The 16,116-nt window shown below is 39.3% G+C and overlaps 2 protein-coding genes across 2 annotated transcripts; both read left to right on the forward strand.

Annotated features, from left to right (window-relative positions):
* The first annotated feature begins 856 nt into the window (after window positions 1-856).
* Window positions 857-13,845, forward strand: LOC134870123 (forkhead box protein P1-B-like). Its single transcript, XM_063892159.1, is given in 17 exon segments — window positions 857-965; window positions 3,410-3,550; window positions 7,395-7,511; window positions 7,604-7,693; window positions 8,822-8,942; window positions 9,338-9,440; window positions 9,550-9,657; window positions 9,890-9,977; window positions 10,510-10,587; window positions 10,689-10,884; window positions 11,132-11,208; window positions 11,299-11,400; window positions 11,539-11,593; window positions 11,596-11,665; window positions 12,603-12,657; window positions 12,815-12,981; window positions 13,059-13,845. Coding segments are annotated over 16 exon segments (1,716 nt in total). The 5' UTR covers window positions 857-965; window positions 3,410-3,424; the 3' UTR covers window positions 13,222-13,845.
* A 608-nt stretch (window positions 13,846-14,453) lies between these two features.
* Window positions 14,454-16,116, forward strand: LOC134861287 (myoD family inhibitor domain-containing protein 2-like). The gene is made up of 2 exons (XM_063878386.1): window positions 14,454-15,313; window positions 15,583-16,116. Exons 1-2 carry the CDS (start codon window positions 15,088-15,090, stop codon window positions 15,843-15,845), a joined length of 489 nt encoding a protein of 162 aa, XP_063734456.1. The 5' UTR covers window positions 14,454-15,087; the 3' UTR covers window positions 15,846-16,116.

Raw genomic sequence — 16,116 nt, forward strand, 5'->3', positions numbered from 1 at the left:
TCCTGTGGTTGTAGGAATGCATGAACAACACCGTTTTTAAGAAGGATACATTTGGAACAATCCTCTGATATGTCTTGTCCTTACAATGACATTAACCGTATGTAGCAAAATAACAAATATACAGCTTGCAGCGTCACTGCGTAATGCGTCTGTTCACAGACAGTAGAGCAGGATTTTTGTGTTGTTGGATTGCAGAATCTTGATGAAATGCCTTTTTATGACTTAAGCCTGTGTTTGGTTAGTGATGCAGGTGGACATAGTTTTCACCTCTGCCTTTGCCTGGTTACTAGGCAATTACAAGAACATATTTTTAAATGACAGATAAAATAAAATCTACTAGGGGGATAGTGTTACTTGCTACTCTTCCCAAAAGAGCAATGTTGTACATGATATATTAGGACAACCAGGGATATGAGGAGTGCAAGATGTAATGTTTATTATCTACAAAAAGGAAAATTTGACCTTACTGGTAGGAGGTTTCTTTTGCTATGCAATTCAGGTTATACGAATATACACATCACTAAAAATACCATTTCAATTACTAAAAAAAGAAATGAATAAATAAATCAGAAGTGAAAATGAATAGTAATATTATTAGCTACTTAAATGCATTTCTTAAGCTTTGTTTGGCTTATTTAGCTTTATGAATTTAAGTTTTCAAACAAATAGGTCAACCATTGCGCATAAACTGTTCATCATAACATTCCAACTAATTGACAAAGCGTTCCCACCCTAATAGTAATTGCAATAGTTTATTTCGTATGGGCAACAATGAAATAAATATAATAGATAGTTATACTTTCTTTATCTGAACTCTCGCGTGACGTCACCAATGTTTACTTTCACCTAAGCCACGCCCTCTGTTAGCAACTTGTGGCTAGCTAGCTACAGGGGAAGGTAGTGCTCCGAGGACTGATCCTCAGACACCACGCTGAGCAAAAGACTGTCCGCCCGCACATAATTCGGTAAGTAAACGTGAATTCAACATTACGCTGACACTCACTGAAGTTAATTTAACGATGGCTTTAATGTTATATGTCAAAATTACTGGGTGTCGAAACGAATAGCAAAGCGTTTTATACAAGCTAGCGTTAGGAAAGCTAGCTTTTGTTGTGCTCTTAACCGACGTTACCTCGCGTCGCTAACTATTTTCCAGTCTAGCTAACATGTTATCAAAGACAGCATACTGTAATGATATGAATGTTGCTTAACACAGCGTTAAACCTGCTGTTTCTCCGCGTGAGTGCCTAGTTAAAGGCTCATGTCCTCATCGTAGACCTCAGACTGCAGTTGTTGGCGTTAACGGATATCGACTCCATTCATATCAGGCTAACTTAGTGTCGCTTTAATCAATGAACCCGACGTGATTTCATACCACTCTCATTAGCAGCGTAGCTTACTTACGTTATAAGCTTTATGTTGGATTCATTGTAGGGCGAAATTGTGTCTAGAGGTACGTAAGGTGTTGCTAAACCAACTTAAGACAATATAAACCAGCTTTATGATATGCTGAATATCACATATAGAACTTCTACAGTATTATATCTTACTCGGTTATGGACAAATACTAAAACAATGTATACTGAAACCAAAGTGGTAAAGTGCATTAAAAACTCAAATATCAAGGGGCTTTAGATGTTATCAGTTATAGTCAAATGTAGGTTAATATACTTAAAATGTGTATTAAATGTGAAACGTGTTTACCTGTTATAAAATGCTCATATCATAATGCACTGCAACAACCAGATGACATTGATTGTCAAAAACACGATTTGCTCCTGAAAGTTGATATTAAATATTTGGTCTGCAGGAAAGTTTAACTTGCAGAAACAATGATTTTGTTTCTAATACATAGTGGAGAATCTTGGGAATTTGTGTGTATAAATCTTATTTCTATAAACAAATATATAAACATATTGTAGCATGATTGATTTAAAAGTATATATTTTAGTTGTTTTAATGGCTTTGGATTCCTTGTGTTTGCATGGGTAGCCTTTATCTATCCATTGTGATGATGCCAACTAAAAGCTTGTGTGAAACCAATTGTCCAAAACTATATTCTTTAGAAAAAGGGTGTATGTTGTTTACTCATTCCTAGGAAAGGCCTCTTTGCAGGGTTTCCTCTGCATTCTTTGAAGAGGGGTGGCCCCCACTGCTGGAGGGTTGCCCCTGTGTTAAAAACACATTTGAAATAAAGTAAAATTAATCATGTACTCAATACAAGGTTCCTCTTTAAAAAACGGTCGCACTGCAGCATAACTTCCCAATGATCATATTATTACAGTGTCCAGATAAGGCTGTTTTCAAAATGATGCATAGTGGAACGAATGTCGCATGGGCCCAGTGTTCATCCTGGTTCCACAACTTTAATCACCCCTGACATCTTCAAAAGTGTCTACAGGAAACACTGCCCTTTGTCTTCAGAAATAATCCTGAACCTGAAATCAAAAGTAAACAGAGTGGAAAACCTCAACAAAACTTGCCCCTTTTGATTAGATGTGTTTTAAGGTTTGGATTGCAGGAATTACCTTTGTTTTAAACATCTAAATGATGTTTTAAACATCTAAATGATGACGCATTGCTGCAGCTAGACATAACTTACTGTTCAGTAGTCGCTGTTCAGACATCGTCAAATGCAGGAAACACTGAGAGCTGTTTTCCTTCTTTCATTTGGGAAACGGTAACAAATGTAAGTCTTAACATTTCTTCTGTCAGATGTTGCCCAAAAGTTGATGTTGGCTCAACTGATTGATAGATTACCAGATTTATCTCAATATGTGAATGTGATAGTTGGGTAAGCATAAGAATAATGACAATATCCTTTAGGGCTATGGTCTGTTTCAGTCGAGGCTTTCGTTGTAGGTTTCCATCTGCTCGCATTATTTGTTTGCTGACTTTATTTACCTTTGTTTATGCTGCTTAGCTTTTACCTCAAACACGCCCAAGCTGTATACATAAAAGCTTATTTGTGCATTGTACTACTGCCATGGCCTTTTATCGCACCACCTGGTTAATGGTAAATTGTTCCAGAAGGAAGATATGTTTGCACATAAACACAGGCCCAGGGCCCCTGTGTTTACAGTAGTCATGGCAGCACTCGGTTATTCAACAAATAGACCTAACATGTTCCTCTCTCACTTGTTGAAGAGAATGTTTGTCTTGCTGGAGAGAGCTATAACAGTGTACTTCTTAACTTTTGGTACTGTCTCTTTTCACATTTAGGGTTACGTTTCTTTGACATGAATGACTGCGTTATCGGTTCCTTCATTTTTATATTGTTAAATCTTTGAGAATGGACCTTATCACCTTGTAAAGGCTTATCAAATACACCCAGACAGTGCTTTTCTGCTCCCTGTATGTCATTATGCTTTATACAGTTGTTTTCATTCATATGCATTTCCTTTCTCAGGTCAGTGGAGTCCAGATGCATGAGTCTGGGTCAGAACCAACAAGCCACATCATTCCAGCGAGTCAGACAGAGAACGGGAATAATAGCGACAATGAGAGTCGAGTGAGGGGCAGCCAGACTCCTCCCGCAGAGGCACCAAGGGTCAGTCACTCCCAGCTGCATCCCTGTGACAAACACATTTTTAAATCAATATTTTCTCTAAAAGTATGTAGGGTTTTTCTTTGCATAGTACACCAAAATCTGATGCTTTGTATTGTGAAACACTCAGTTTTATTCAGTATTATTTGATTACCTCAAAGGGAATTGAGCAACAGTTATTTTGACAGCTGCATACTTCAAATCCTCTAGCCAAACTTTTCAGACATTTCCTTGATCCAGCTTACAGATGTTAAAATATGTTGCTTTTTTATGTCCAACATGATAGTAAACAGGATATCTTTGCACTTTGGACTGTTGGAAACAAAACAAGTAGTTGGAAGATGTCCCCCTAGACCTTTAAGTGATGGACTTTGTGATGTGAAAATATGAATGAATGAAGATTAAAAAAACTATCTGCAGATTAATGAATAATGAAGAGATTTTTTATTGCATCCCTTTTTGTTATAGTTTTTGGAGATTCACTGCTCTCAATGAAGTGGAATCATTTACTATAGCGTGTTGCTGATATTAATGACATGTTGTTAAATAATTCACGGTTCTAACAAATGTGTGTTGGCACTAAAGACAAGGAACACGTCTGTGTACTCAGATCTAGGATGGCTAAGTCTTGATATCTAACTACCGGTATGTTGATTTTATAGCAAGTCATTTGGGACAACCAGCCCTCAGTTGCGAGCATTGTCTTCTTTTCTTCATGTGATGTTACAATGAGTATCCCTTTGTTTCAGACAGTTTCTTGTTTAAAAAAAAAGCAATATTTGGATTTCACTCTTGGCTGTAGGAAATCACAGTGGACTATTTGTCTGACCATACCTTTATCAGTGTGCTGATTCATACATAATGAATAGTTTGTTGCAGTCCTGAAGCAATGGTGTTGTTTGCAGAAAAGCTGTCGAGTGCAGTTCTTTTACTTTGTCATAACACCGTACAGCTGCAGAGGGGCATTTGTAAATGTTTGTTCTCAACACTCAAAAACACTACTAATGAAACAGATGCTTCTGCTTTTCCTTCATTGAAGTGTTAATCCTAATTAGTTATGCTATTTTGGAATATAATGCTGGTCTGGTATACAAACATCATATCTGTCCAGCAGTGGCTCAGTCAGTAGGGGCTTGGACTGGGAATCGTAGGGTCGTCAGTTCAAGTCCCCGAACAGACTTGAAAATATGGAAGGTGGACTGCTACTTGGAGAGGTCCCAGTTCACCTCCTAGGTTGTGGTGTCCTTGAGCAAGGCACCGGACACCTCCAATCCCCCCCTCCCCATTGCTCCCCGGGCGCTGCACAATAGCTGCCCACTGCTGTGCTCTGCTGTGTGCATGTATGTGACTAATAAAGAGGGTTTCATCCTCCGAGTCTATATGAGAATATGGGCTTCTTTGTCTTGTTACATGGCACCCTTGAATATTTCACTGTGGGTTTCTCAGGCTCTCCAAACTGCAGTGTTTTATGTTTATGCTAGAGAGGAGCACAGGGATGGGGGAGGTTGTTCTGAGGTTGGGAGGGGGCGGGGGAGCCCGGCCCCTGCTGGGCGGAGGGATCAGTGTCATATTATTAGTTTTGTTTATGCTCACATCATGTAGGTTAGTGAAGCTCTGTTAGACAGGCAGAACATTGTTGCTGAGGAGCGTTTGGTTTTTACATCACCAAGACAGACTCTTCAATGGAGACTATCAGGTTTGTGAAGCTCAGTCTGTATTTCATTTATGCTCTTTATTTAATCATGTTTTAATATTTCACTTACAAAGTCTGTCAATTGAAGTTACCCTGTGTTTTGTAATTAGATATTTTTAGATCTCTTCTTAATCATTCTTGAGTTTTTTACTGAATATATCCATGTTGTTCTTGAGCTACATTAAGTCAGTAAAACTGAGATCTCAGAAGAGAAAGCCGATTGTGTTTGTCTTTCAGTAAGTTTGTAGCCTTCCTGTTTGCTGTCACTCATCTCAGAGTTCACAAGACCAGTCTTGGAACAGCTCCGTGTTTACACTCAGTTGCTCACTGGTATGACTTTCAACAATAACAACAACAGAAGATGTTTGGACTTGCTGGCTACCATGGCAACAGGGATTAGGCAGAGGCTGTTGTTGTGTTGATGGTGTCAACAGAAAAATAGAGGGGGCCAACTGGCTCTGTTTGTGGGATAGACCTGTTTTCATTGCTTTGTCGGCCACCTCTGGAGCATTGAATTTCATAAGAAAGGACAAAGTAGGAGGCAGGCGTCTGTTATTGTTAGCCCAAAGCCTGTGAAATTCACTGTCAGTTTGTTTACCCGATTCAAAACAGACCCTGCCTGGGAGAGAAATGTTTGTTTGTGATTCAGACCTTAATTAAAATATGAATCTCAAGTTCTGTTTTCATAAACAGGCTCTGTATGCTTTTTTTATTCATTATTTATATGTCTCTGCGATTTTGATTACTCTGTTTGTGTTTACTGTAAACAGCCCTCTAGCTGTGAGGCTTGACAGTGAGGGGGGTGGTGTGGTAATTGCTGTGTGCCTCACAGAGGATGTTGTTGTTGTTTTTGTGGCACTGGTTGTTGTTGTTGTTGTTTTGATGGAGTTCTAATCCCCGTAGGACATCCAATGTTGTTGTTTTTCTATGGTTCATTTTTAGCACATGTGGGAATATAGTCAGGTTCAGCCTGCTGGATTGATCTGTGGACGGTGAATAATAAATAATAAGCAGAAGTTCTGTGAGTAACTTTAAATTATTTATAAAGCTGCAATATTTAAGTCGAGCAACAGAAAATGAAGTGGTATTTAATATGATACTTGAATTATAGCTTTAGTAATTTTTTTACAGAACAATGTCTGACATTTGCTGGGTCAAAAAACAATTTCATTCTTAAATGTTTCATCATTTGGTATTAAACCCTATTACTTTTGGGCTGAGGACTGTTGCTCAGACAGAACAAGACATTTAAAGATGTATTTTGGGCTTTGGGAAGTCTTGTGGTTTTTTTCAAGCTTTTCGGACATCATAAATATACAATTAATAATCATTTGGAAATGATCATCGTAACTGGTAATTGAAAAAGCAGGGGCAGTTTGATATTACTTGTTTATGTATATTTGGTCCCTAACAAGCTGTTGTCTGTAGTGGAGTCTACCGGACACCCACTAAATTAACACAAAGGGAATTACAGGAAAAAAAAGAATAACCTGTCTTTTAAACAACTAATGCATTTGTTTATTATTTGCTACTACTTTTATGTTCATAAAGGGTGTTGCGACAATTGCAATTGAAGTAAATGACCTTATTATTTTACCTACTACCATGGTAACCAAGGCAGGCATAAATGTGGTGTAAAAGTAAAGGTTTATAAAGATCAGTGCTGTTGTGTGGGAGAGCACATGAATTCTTTCTGCGTATTCACATTTTAGAACGTAACCTGTGTTCAGCTCAGCGGTGGAAGTGTATTTTGACCTGTTTGTTTCAGTTTAACTTGAACTTTGGATTTAATTATTTTGGATACAAGAGTGTACCACTACATGTTTTCCTCTCTATCCTGCCACCCTGCTGTCACAGGAAACAGTGCCTTTACAAGGTCTTCGTCTTGCTCATGTGCTCTTATTCAAATCTATTTTAGAACTCAATAAACATGCGTAACCAAAAACCCGGCTACTCCTTGATAAAAGTGATAGTTTGTTGATTTTCTGCACTTGAGTACTGCCCAGCTTGTATGCGCATTCAAACACCCAGAACATCCCGCTGAAGTTCTTTATGTTTCCCTTCTACACATATATTTTTCATAGGCTTTTATTCTTTTCTGCATTATGGATGTTAACCTACCATCCTTTCATGTTTTATCTCTGGATGATGCAGGTTCCAGTGTCAGTATCCATGATGACCCCACCAGCAGAGGCTCCACAGCAGCAAGTCCTCAGTCCCCAGCAGCTCCAGGCGCTACTCCAGCAGCAGAAAGCACTCATGTTACACCAGGTAATGCATGGTTTAGATCAGTCTATGTCTGCCTACGTCAAACCCAATGCTTTTTATTTATCCTTACTAATATTTCCTCAACGTTTCTGCAGCAACAAATTCAAGAGGTCTTCAAGAACCAGCAAGAGCAGCTAAATATCCAGCTGCTGCAACAGAAGAATGCTGGGATTGTTAGTCAAGAGGTAATTTTCATTCTGTATCACAATGCTATTCATCAGTTCATGATAGAAATACTTACTTAAAATTTTGTTTCTGACCTATAGCCAACCCTTGTTTACATTTAAACATTCTTATTGTCTGTTAACAGATAATCAGTTCATTATTAACATTGCTAGTTAATGAATGTTTAATCATTTCAGCAATAGTGATCACCCAACAAAGATAATTAGTTCCCGAGTTGACTACTATGGTGTAGTTCAGCAGTACAAAAGGTTAAACGATACATACAATTAAATTATAGTAATTATAATTACCTCTAACTTATTACGTACACACTGAAATATCTCATATCAAACTATCCAGTTCTGTGTGAGGGTGAAACTGTAACAGTAATAGACCTTAATCACTGGGAGGTGCTTTAAGTTTTGCAAGGCACTTATTTGTAATTATTTCCAATTGGTTTAAAGGCAGTTAGTTAATCCATTTAAGGTGCATCACATGTTCAGGAACTACATGTTGCTCTGTCCCACGACTCACACCTGCAGTCAGTGAATGTCAGAGGGCCCTGTGCATGCCTTAGCTTGACATAATCAGTTAACGGAAATGTAAAACACACTGTAGACACTCGGCGGTCAGTGGTTGTGGAGTCAAGAGAAAAAAATGTGCTGTTAGTGAAAATGTGCTCCGTGTTTCTTTTCATCCAAATAGATAAAAAACAAAAGTGGCTATTTCTTCCATTAGATCTTTTATACACGACTGAAATGGAGTAAACACTAGTAGCGCTTGTTTCTGCTCACAATAATTGACCAGCAGAGAATATGACGATAAACATAAGCAGCATCAGACCGCTAACATGGATGCTTACTTTTTCCATAAAGCTAATGATTTGCTGATTTCATTACTTTTCCAAGTGATTGACAGCACCTGACCTTATGTTTCCCGGTTGAGTCAGTGCTTTGTGTGACACATTTACAGACTTGTAAAACAGTCCAGTGTGATGCTAGAGGTCTTACACATTCTCTGTCATATAGTCTTAGAAATTGTTATCTTGCATCGTCTCTGAATCAAGCTGTAGACAAATCAATCTGTATTCAGCATGACGAATAGGGACAGTGTTTACTAACGGATGTTGTGTCGTGTCTCTGCCTCAGCTGACAGCGCAGCAGATTGCCATCCAGCAGCAGCTCCTTCAGATGCAGCAGCAACATCTCCTCAACCTGCAGAGACAGGGCCTGCTGTCCGTCCTTCCCAGCAGCCCCATCGCACTCACAGGTATGCTGCTTTCAGTCATTGCTGCCTAGCTTTTAAAAAACACTTTAAGGTAACACCACTCAGCCAAGGGGTCTGTTTAAATGTTGAAACATTGATCCTTTTAAGTGTTAAACTGACAGAAACCCCTCTCAGTCTAGCAGCACCACTAACTGCATCTTCCAGTATGATCATAAAGTTAATTAAACGCCTCTCTAAAACAGTTGCAACAACTAATCAGCAAGACCTTCAAGTAGATGGGCTCTATTGCAGGACTGTAATATATTGTAATATTGCTAACTGTACATAATGAACTCCTCCTTAAGCTAATTTAGTTGTCATTACAAAGTGACTCACACAAAGGTAGTTGGACCCGGGTGTATTATAACACAACAATCTATTTATAAATTAAATTTCAGGCTGTGATGGTAGCACTCTGTCTACCGGTGGAGACACCAGAGAGTCTTCCAGTCAGCAATCATCCACCAACGGTCTTCACAGTTTGCTAAGGAGGAAAGAAAGGTACGGTCCCGTCACAGCTTCAGTTTCTATGAACCTTGTTTTTATTGCCTGCTGTACTAACGTGTCTGTAAGAAGTATCACTTATATTTGAACGTTGTACTCGTTGCAGTGGGTCACTGGATGAGATCACACAGAATAGCCATGCCCTGTATGGAAATGGCATGTGTAAATGGCCCGGCTGTGAGACTGTGTTTGGAGACTTTCAGGCTTTTCTCAAGTGAGTGAAACTGTGCATTCCTCTGAAGCTGGTGTAATGTTTACTCATGTCTGTCATGCTGTAGTCACTATTATGTATTTATACCCCAGTTTGTTACATTAAGCTCTGGGATTATTTTAATATTTTCAAGTTGAAATCAACATATTTTTCAGGTGTTTCATTCTTGCCATTTCCCTCTTAAACACATGGTTTTCCTAGAGCACAAAATGATTAAGTATGTGTTTGTCTGCAGGCATTTGAACGGTGAACATATACTGGATGACAAGAGCACAGCACAGTGTCGTGTGCAGATGCAGGTGGTTCAGCAGCTGGAACTACAGGTGTGAAATATGTTGTGATATCATATGTGTTAATGTTGTTTTTGAATTGTATGTGCTGTATTTTGTGGACTGCAGATGGAAATTAACTGCTATAATCTGGTAAAAAAGCATCCTATCTCTTTAACTTTATGTATTTTTGTACATGGTCCCTGACAACTAAACCAACAAACTAAACTAGGAATACTTTATTTTCTTTTTATATATTTATATGTATAGTTTTGTTTTTGTATTTTTCATTTTTAAATTAAATAATTAAAGGGACAGTATATTAAGTGAAATGTACAGTCCTTTTGTCAAAGTTTTGACAAAGAAAGGGAAGAGGGTTTTTTTTATAAACTCTTGATGCAGGAAGTGTAAGAGTGGTGGTTTTCACACCAGGCTTGGAAACAGAAGTGAGTCTCTTTAGATAATAACACTTTTCAGGGTGCCAGAAAAGAAGTATTCCCACACCAAAATGTAATTTCCTCATTTAACCCAAGCTGTGAATTCACCACCTCTCTCACTTCTATTTCTGCCTCCTGCTCTAACGCAGTTGAAGAAGGACAAAGAGCGGCTGCAGGCTATGATGGCTCATCTCAAGTCCTCTGAACCCAAACCCACAGCGCAGCCTGTAAGTACCTGCTGTAACGGTTTCCTTCAATTAAAATAAATATTGCTTCGTCTACGGTAACGCTGACGTCCCCCTAACACAACGCCTTTGTTTTCTTCCAGGTTAATCTGGTGCCTAATGTTTCCTTCTCCCAGGCAACGTTGCCCAAAGGCCCTCCTCCGATGAGTTTGTCTCAGAGTGCCACGGCTCCATCCACCCCCCTGACGCCACTCTCTGAATCCCCCTCAGTCCTCACTCCCAACAGCATGTTCACTGGAACCCCCGTACGGAGGCGCTACAGCCGCTCCGTCAGCCAAGGTAACGGTGAGACCCATTTTGCATTAATTTCAACATTTCTGTTATTCTTTTAGTTTTTTTGCTGAAACATGCTCCTGCAAATATGTAAATATGTCTGAGAGACACAGAAAAGAGGCTTATTATATTGTCTATTTTCTGTATTTTCTTATGTCTCTTCCATAATTGGAAATGTCATCTTCTTTGTTTTCTTGCTCTTTCTGTATACATGTTGGTGAATAAACATTGTTTTTTTAATGTCTTTCCACAGATATAGTTGATAATAAGGAGTTCTACTTAAGTACAGAAGTTAGACCGCCATTTACATATGCATCTCTCATAAGACAGGTAACATGTAATTCCCTACTTAAACTTCCAACACATAAAGAAACAGCAATACATTGTTAAATATCTCGGTGTGCTTTCTTTCTCTTTCAGGCAATATTCGAATCTCCTCGCAACCAGCTGACATTAAATGAAATCTACAACTGGTTCACAAGAAACTTTGCATATTTCAGGCGTAATGCAGCTACTTGGAAGGTATGAACTGCGTTAGTGTCTTTTACATTTTGATATATAGAAAAAGTCTCCATAAACATTGGGATGTATTTCCTGTAACTAGATGGATGCAACATTCATAAATAATCCCTAATTATATTATTTTCTTTAATCTTCCAGAACGCTGTCAGACATAATCTCAGCCTCCATAAATGCTTTGTACGTTTGGAAAATGTGAAGGAGCCGTGTGGACAGTCGATGAGATTGAGTTCCACAGGAGACGACCTCAGAAGGCTGCTGGCAACGGGTACGTTCACTCGCACATAAAGCCAGTACCCTGGCTGTTCTTTAGGTTTAACTACAAGTCTGATAAGAAGGCAACCTTCAAGCCCCATCTGATAAGTACACACACTATTTACTGTAAGCAAGTATCAAAGGCTAAGTCTAACAGCGCTACAAACAAAATCAGATCTGGCATGTTCAAACAAGCAAATGGACGCCTTTGAGAACAAAGTGATATTTCACACAACCTTGATCACTCAGAAACTCTTCTGTCAGCAGGTGTTTGAAAACCATTGGGTTATTTGGCTTGTCATGTCTTGTCACGGTGACTCAAACACCTCAGTTGTGTGTATATAATAAAAGCAACAGCACTGGAATCAAAGTGTGTGTTTTGGCAGATGGTCACAGTGCAAGCAGTTTAAGGATATCCCACTAAGCCCCACCTCCCTTAGTTTCTGTTCCTACAGCAGTCAAGGAGCAGCAGGAGATTTGCCTCCTAAAATGTATATATATTTTTTTTAAAGCAGGTCTCTGTGTCTGATAATGTACTTCAAATGCATCCTCCTGCCTCCTTTGATCTTTGTAACTGACCTATTGTACAACAAAAAGCCTGTAGAAGAGGGCTTAAATATGCATTCAATTGCTTCATGCATAATATCAAAGTTAAGAATAACAATGATCTTAACCATTGAATGAACCAGGTAGATATCATGTGGGAAAAAAACTGTTCTTGTGCAGTGTAGTGTTTGGGAGTATGATAAGTAAAAAGAAGTTCAGACTATTGTATTTTACATTATCCTGTATGGCTGCTACAAAAAGCCAGCCAGCGGTCACCTGCAAGGGCAGCAAACATTGTTCTTGATATAATGCCAGCCCCAATGTATGATGTCTCCAGCCCTTAAGGTGTTGACTCTAAATGAAATGTAACTTTTTGTTGCTTCGCTCTTTATCTCTATTTATAGGTCCTTGCAGAAAAACTCACATAACAACCAGAGTGTATCTGGGTGTTCTTCTCAGGTAAGAGACCTCTGACTTAAAGCTCTTTTTTTCCCAAAAGAAATGTGGTAAAGTGCCCATATTATCATATTATATCTCATCATAGTCTGAGAATTGTCTCGACTTTATCTGTAATGTGTTGCTGCAGTGTGATAATGACAATGTGAACTTTTTCCAGAGTGGTGGTCTAGACTGCAGCAACTCCCTCTACAACCAGGCCTCTCTGGGCAGCATCCCATTTCACTCCCTGCCTCATCTTCTCCAGGAGCAGATGAATGGAGCCCTGGCTAATGGGTCTGGATACCAAAGTGACAGCAGCGCAACGCAGTCCCCTCCGCAGGCTTTGTAAGTGTCCTCTCCGGAGCTACAATATTGAATGTAGTTATGTGATCATGAGTCCTGATTACACGTTGTTTTTGCAGCATTAAGGAGGAGCAGGAGGATGAGGAGATATGTGAAGGTTATCCCTACGAATCTCCGGAGAGCACAGACGAGCACGGCCACAGTCCGGAGATGAACCACGATGAAGACAACGGCAGCCCGGAGTTGCCCAATCTTCTTTTCGATCGCGTGCCTTCTCTCTGACCACGAGGTCCAACACTCTCCACTGCGAGGCCGCCTCACTCACAGCCTGTGTGACTTTATATTCCAAAAAAACTACTGCTTCATCTACGTAACCAAACACTCTCTTGTAGGGGACATTTTTTTTATCATCATTTGTTCTATTTTGTTATTAATCTAGCTCTCGATTCTTTCTGTACAGTAGAGGGAGATCACAAAAACACGTTTGTGAAACTGTCTGTTCATGATTTTCTTATTTTATATTTGTGTATACAAAAGGACCATGAGCAGAGAAGCCAAAGGAAAGGGAACAAGGATAGTTAGCACTTCACAATGAAAAGCTGCCCCCCTCTCTATTGCTCCTTTATGCTATGTTGGGGCCCTCACTACCTGATTTTATTTTAGTAGTCATAATATATACAAAAAAATGTAGAGATAAAGAAACAGGTTGCTAATAAAAGGAAATTGTTCACTGCCAACATGATCTGATATTTGTAAGTAATCAATTGATGAAAACAAAATGTAGTCTTTTTTTCATTCCTTCCACAAACACTGCTGAATTCGCTCCTATCGAGTAGATAACATAGATTTACCATTATTGTAAAGCAATGCAACTCTATGAATAATAAATCCCTCATGAAAAATGTGGATACTGTGTGTGTCTTTTATCTAGTTTTATGATTGCTTTGGCGGTAAGCGGTGTCTCACATTATGATGTTATGGCTCCTAACAGCCCCACTCCTCTCAGTAATGACATGTAATGGAAGAGAGAAAATGCTCTGGCTGGCAGATTTTCCACCGTGGTGTGTTTACGTTTTTGTAAATGCTATAAATTCAGCCGTTTACTGTCGGCAGATGAAGCACTGGTTGCGGCAACATATTAAACTGCGGTACAATCATTACATATAAATGATAATGTTATCTGTTATCACTCAATGTATGCAGGTGTTTGATAGAGACACTCGGCTTGACTTTCCATTGACATAATGACATAATTGAATGGATCTTCCATGCATTATGTATCACAGATCTGTAGTTGTGCTTCCTGATAGGCGGTTATTGATTCATGTGGAGTGTTGTCACATTGTGGGTGTGTGCCTGATGACGGGAGGTACTGAAGCTCACAAAGGGGTTCACAGTTGCAGCTGCTACCGATCCCACTGTTGGATATTTAACCAGTAAAGACAGGTAACCTTAAAAGTAAATCTTTTTGACAGAATTACTCTTTTTTAACAATGGGTTGTGTTCCTTTTCTACCATGCATATTCCTTGCACGTTAACAGGATTTTGTGATTTATTGCAGTCTGTCTTTGGTGAAGCTTTTTGGGTTGTTATGATACCATTATTCAGGCAGTGCTTTGTGTGTCACTCTGTGTTCTCTCCACTCTGCATAAGATGACCGCTCATTTAAAGCTTCCTGTGAAAAATCAGGATGGATTGGAGCTTGAGAAAATAGAGGACCATGTGTGTGATGGTATGTTGTTTGTCTGATCAGGCTAAATACCGCTTGAATGAAGTTATTGTTAGTCACAACCAGAATAAAACTGCAGTGTGATTGATGGATGAGGTGGAGGAGTATATTTTCACACAGTATTTATTTTCCTCCTGCCCAATTTAATCCAGGAAACTAGATCCAAATAAAAGCTTGCAAATCAATAATCTCTCCTCGCTGAAGTTTTATTGAGCAAGCCTCCTCCATTATGCGCTTCAAGTCTCACCTCCCTGAAATAATGCATGTTAATGGTGCCCTGAATTATTAAAACTGCCTCATAGAGGATCTGAGTAACTTATCTAACATATACAACACTGTGAGGGGAACCATCAGTGCTTTCCTATGATTTTTTTTCCCAAATCATTAATTCTTTCAAAGGCAGCATCCCTCAGACAGTGATGGAGAATCCACCCAGAAAGATGACGGGCAGGTCGGTCAGTGCTGTGTGCAGACTGAGCACCATTTCAGAACAAGAACAAGACAAGCTAGACACCGATCCCAGTTCCCGTGATCCCCTGGGTGGCAGTGAGTGGGGCGGATCCGGCTTCTCCATGTGTTCCGACAAGTTGAAGAACAGCAGCAGTCATTTGTCCTCTGATGATTCATACCAGCCAGGAGGTGGAGGTACTGTTTTTATAATACTCCTTAAATACAACACTTGATGAAGTAGGAATCATTGAAACTGTGGTGTCATTAACAAGATTATAAAGGGTGTATGTAGTTGATATTTATATTTAGGTGGACTGGATGACCCATCCCAGTTCAGAAATTAAACTGTCAATAACATGTTTAAACAATCCTTAAAATCATCTTTAAATAAAATCTGTACTTCATTGGTAGCTGGTTTAATATTTATTTAATATTCCATTCTTCTACCTCGTAATTGCAACCAGATGACTGTGCAGGACTTCTCCTCGCCTGCCTGCATTGCCGTTTCCATGAGTTTTTGTTTCTCATACCGGATACATGTGAGAGGGCCGTGAGTCGCTGTTTCCCCTCTTACAAATACATCACAGCGTCCAGTGAAAGAGAGCATCAGGGACAGGAATGCTGCAATTACAAGCTGGAACTGGACTGTAACTGCTGTGGCTCCTGTCAGGACGCAGGAGAACTCATAGAGCTGGCCATGGAGATATCAGAAGTCTGCTATCGCTGAGGAATGACTTCAAACTTAACCACAAACATTATAAATCTTGAATGCTCAACAAACCGAATTACCGTCTTGTCTTATAAACACAAATTGCATGAATTCTTGTTTTTTTTGTTATCATGTTTATAAAGCACTGAATGCACCAAGATACATTTCTGATCTTCTGCTACATTATGAACCATCCAAAACTCTCAGGTCTTCTGGGATGGGTCTGCTTTCTGTCCCCAGAGTCACCGAACTAAACATGGAGAAGCAGCGTTCAGTTAATGTGCTCATA

This window comes from Eleginops maclovinus, chromosome 1 (genome assembly GCF_036324505.1).
Source record: "Eleginops maclovinus isolate JMC-PN-2008 ecotype Puerto Natales chromosome 1, JC_Emac_rtc_rv5, whole genome shotgun sequence".
Taxonomy (NCBI): Eukaryota; Metazoa; Chordata; class Actinopteri; order Perciformes; family Eleginopidae; genus Eleginops; species Eleginops maclovinus.

What these genes read in the sequence shown, in the direction of transcription:
- LOC134861287 (XM_063878386.1), top strand. Translation starts at nt 15,088, where the DNA reads ATGGAGAATCCACCCAGAAAGATGACGGGCAGGTCGGTCAGTGCTGTG. An exon ending in ATACCAGCCAGGAGGTGGAG is followed by an intron (nt 15,314 to 15,582) that starts GTACTGTTTTTA and finishes AATTGCAACCAG; the next exon opens with ATGACTGTGCAGGACTTCTC.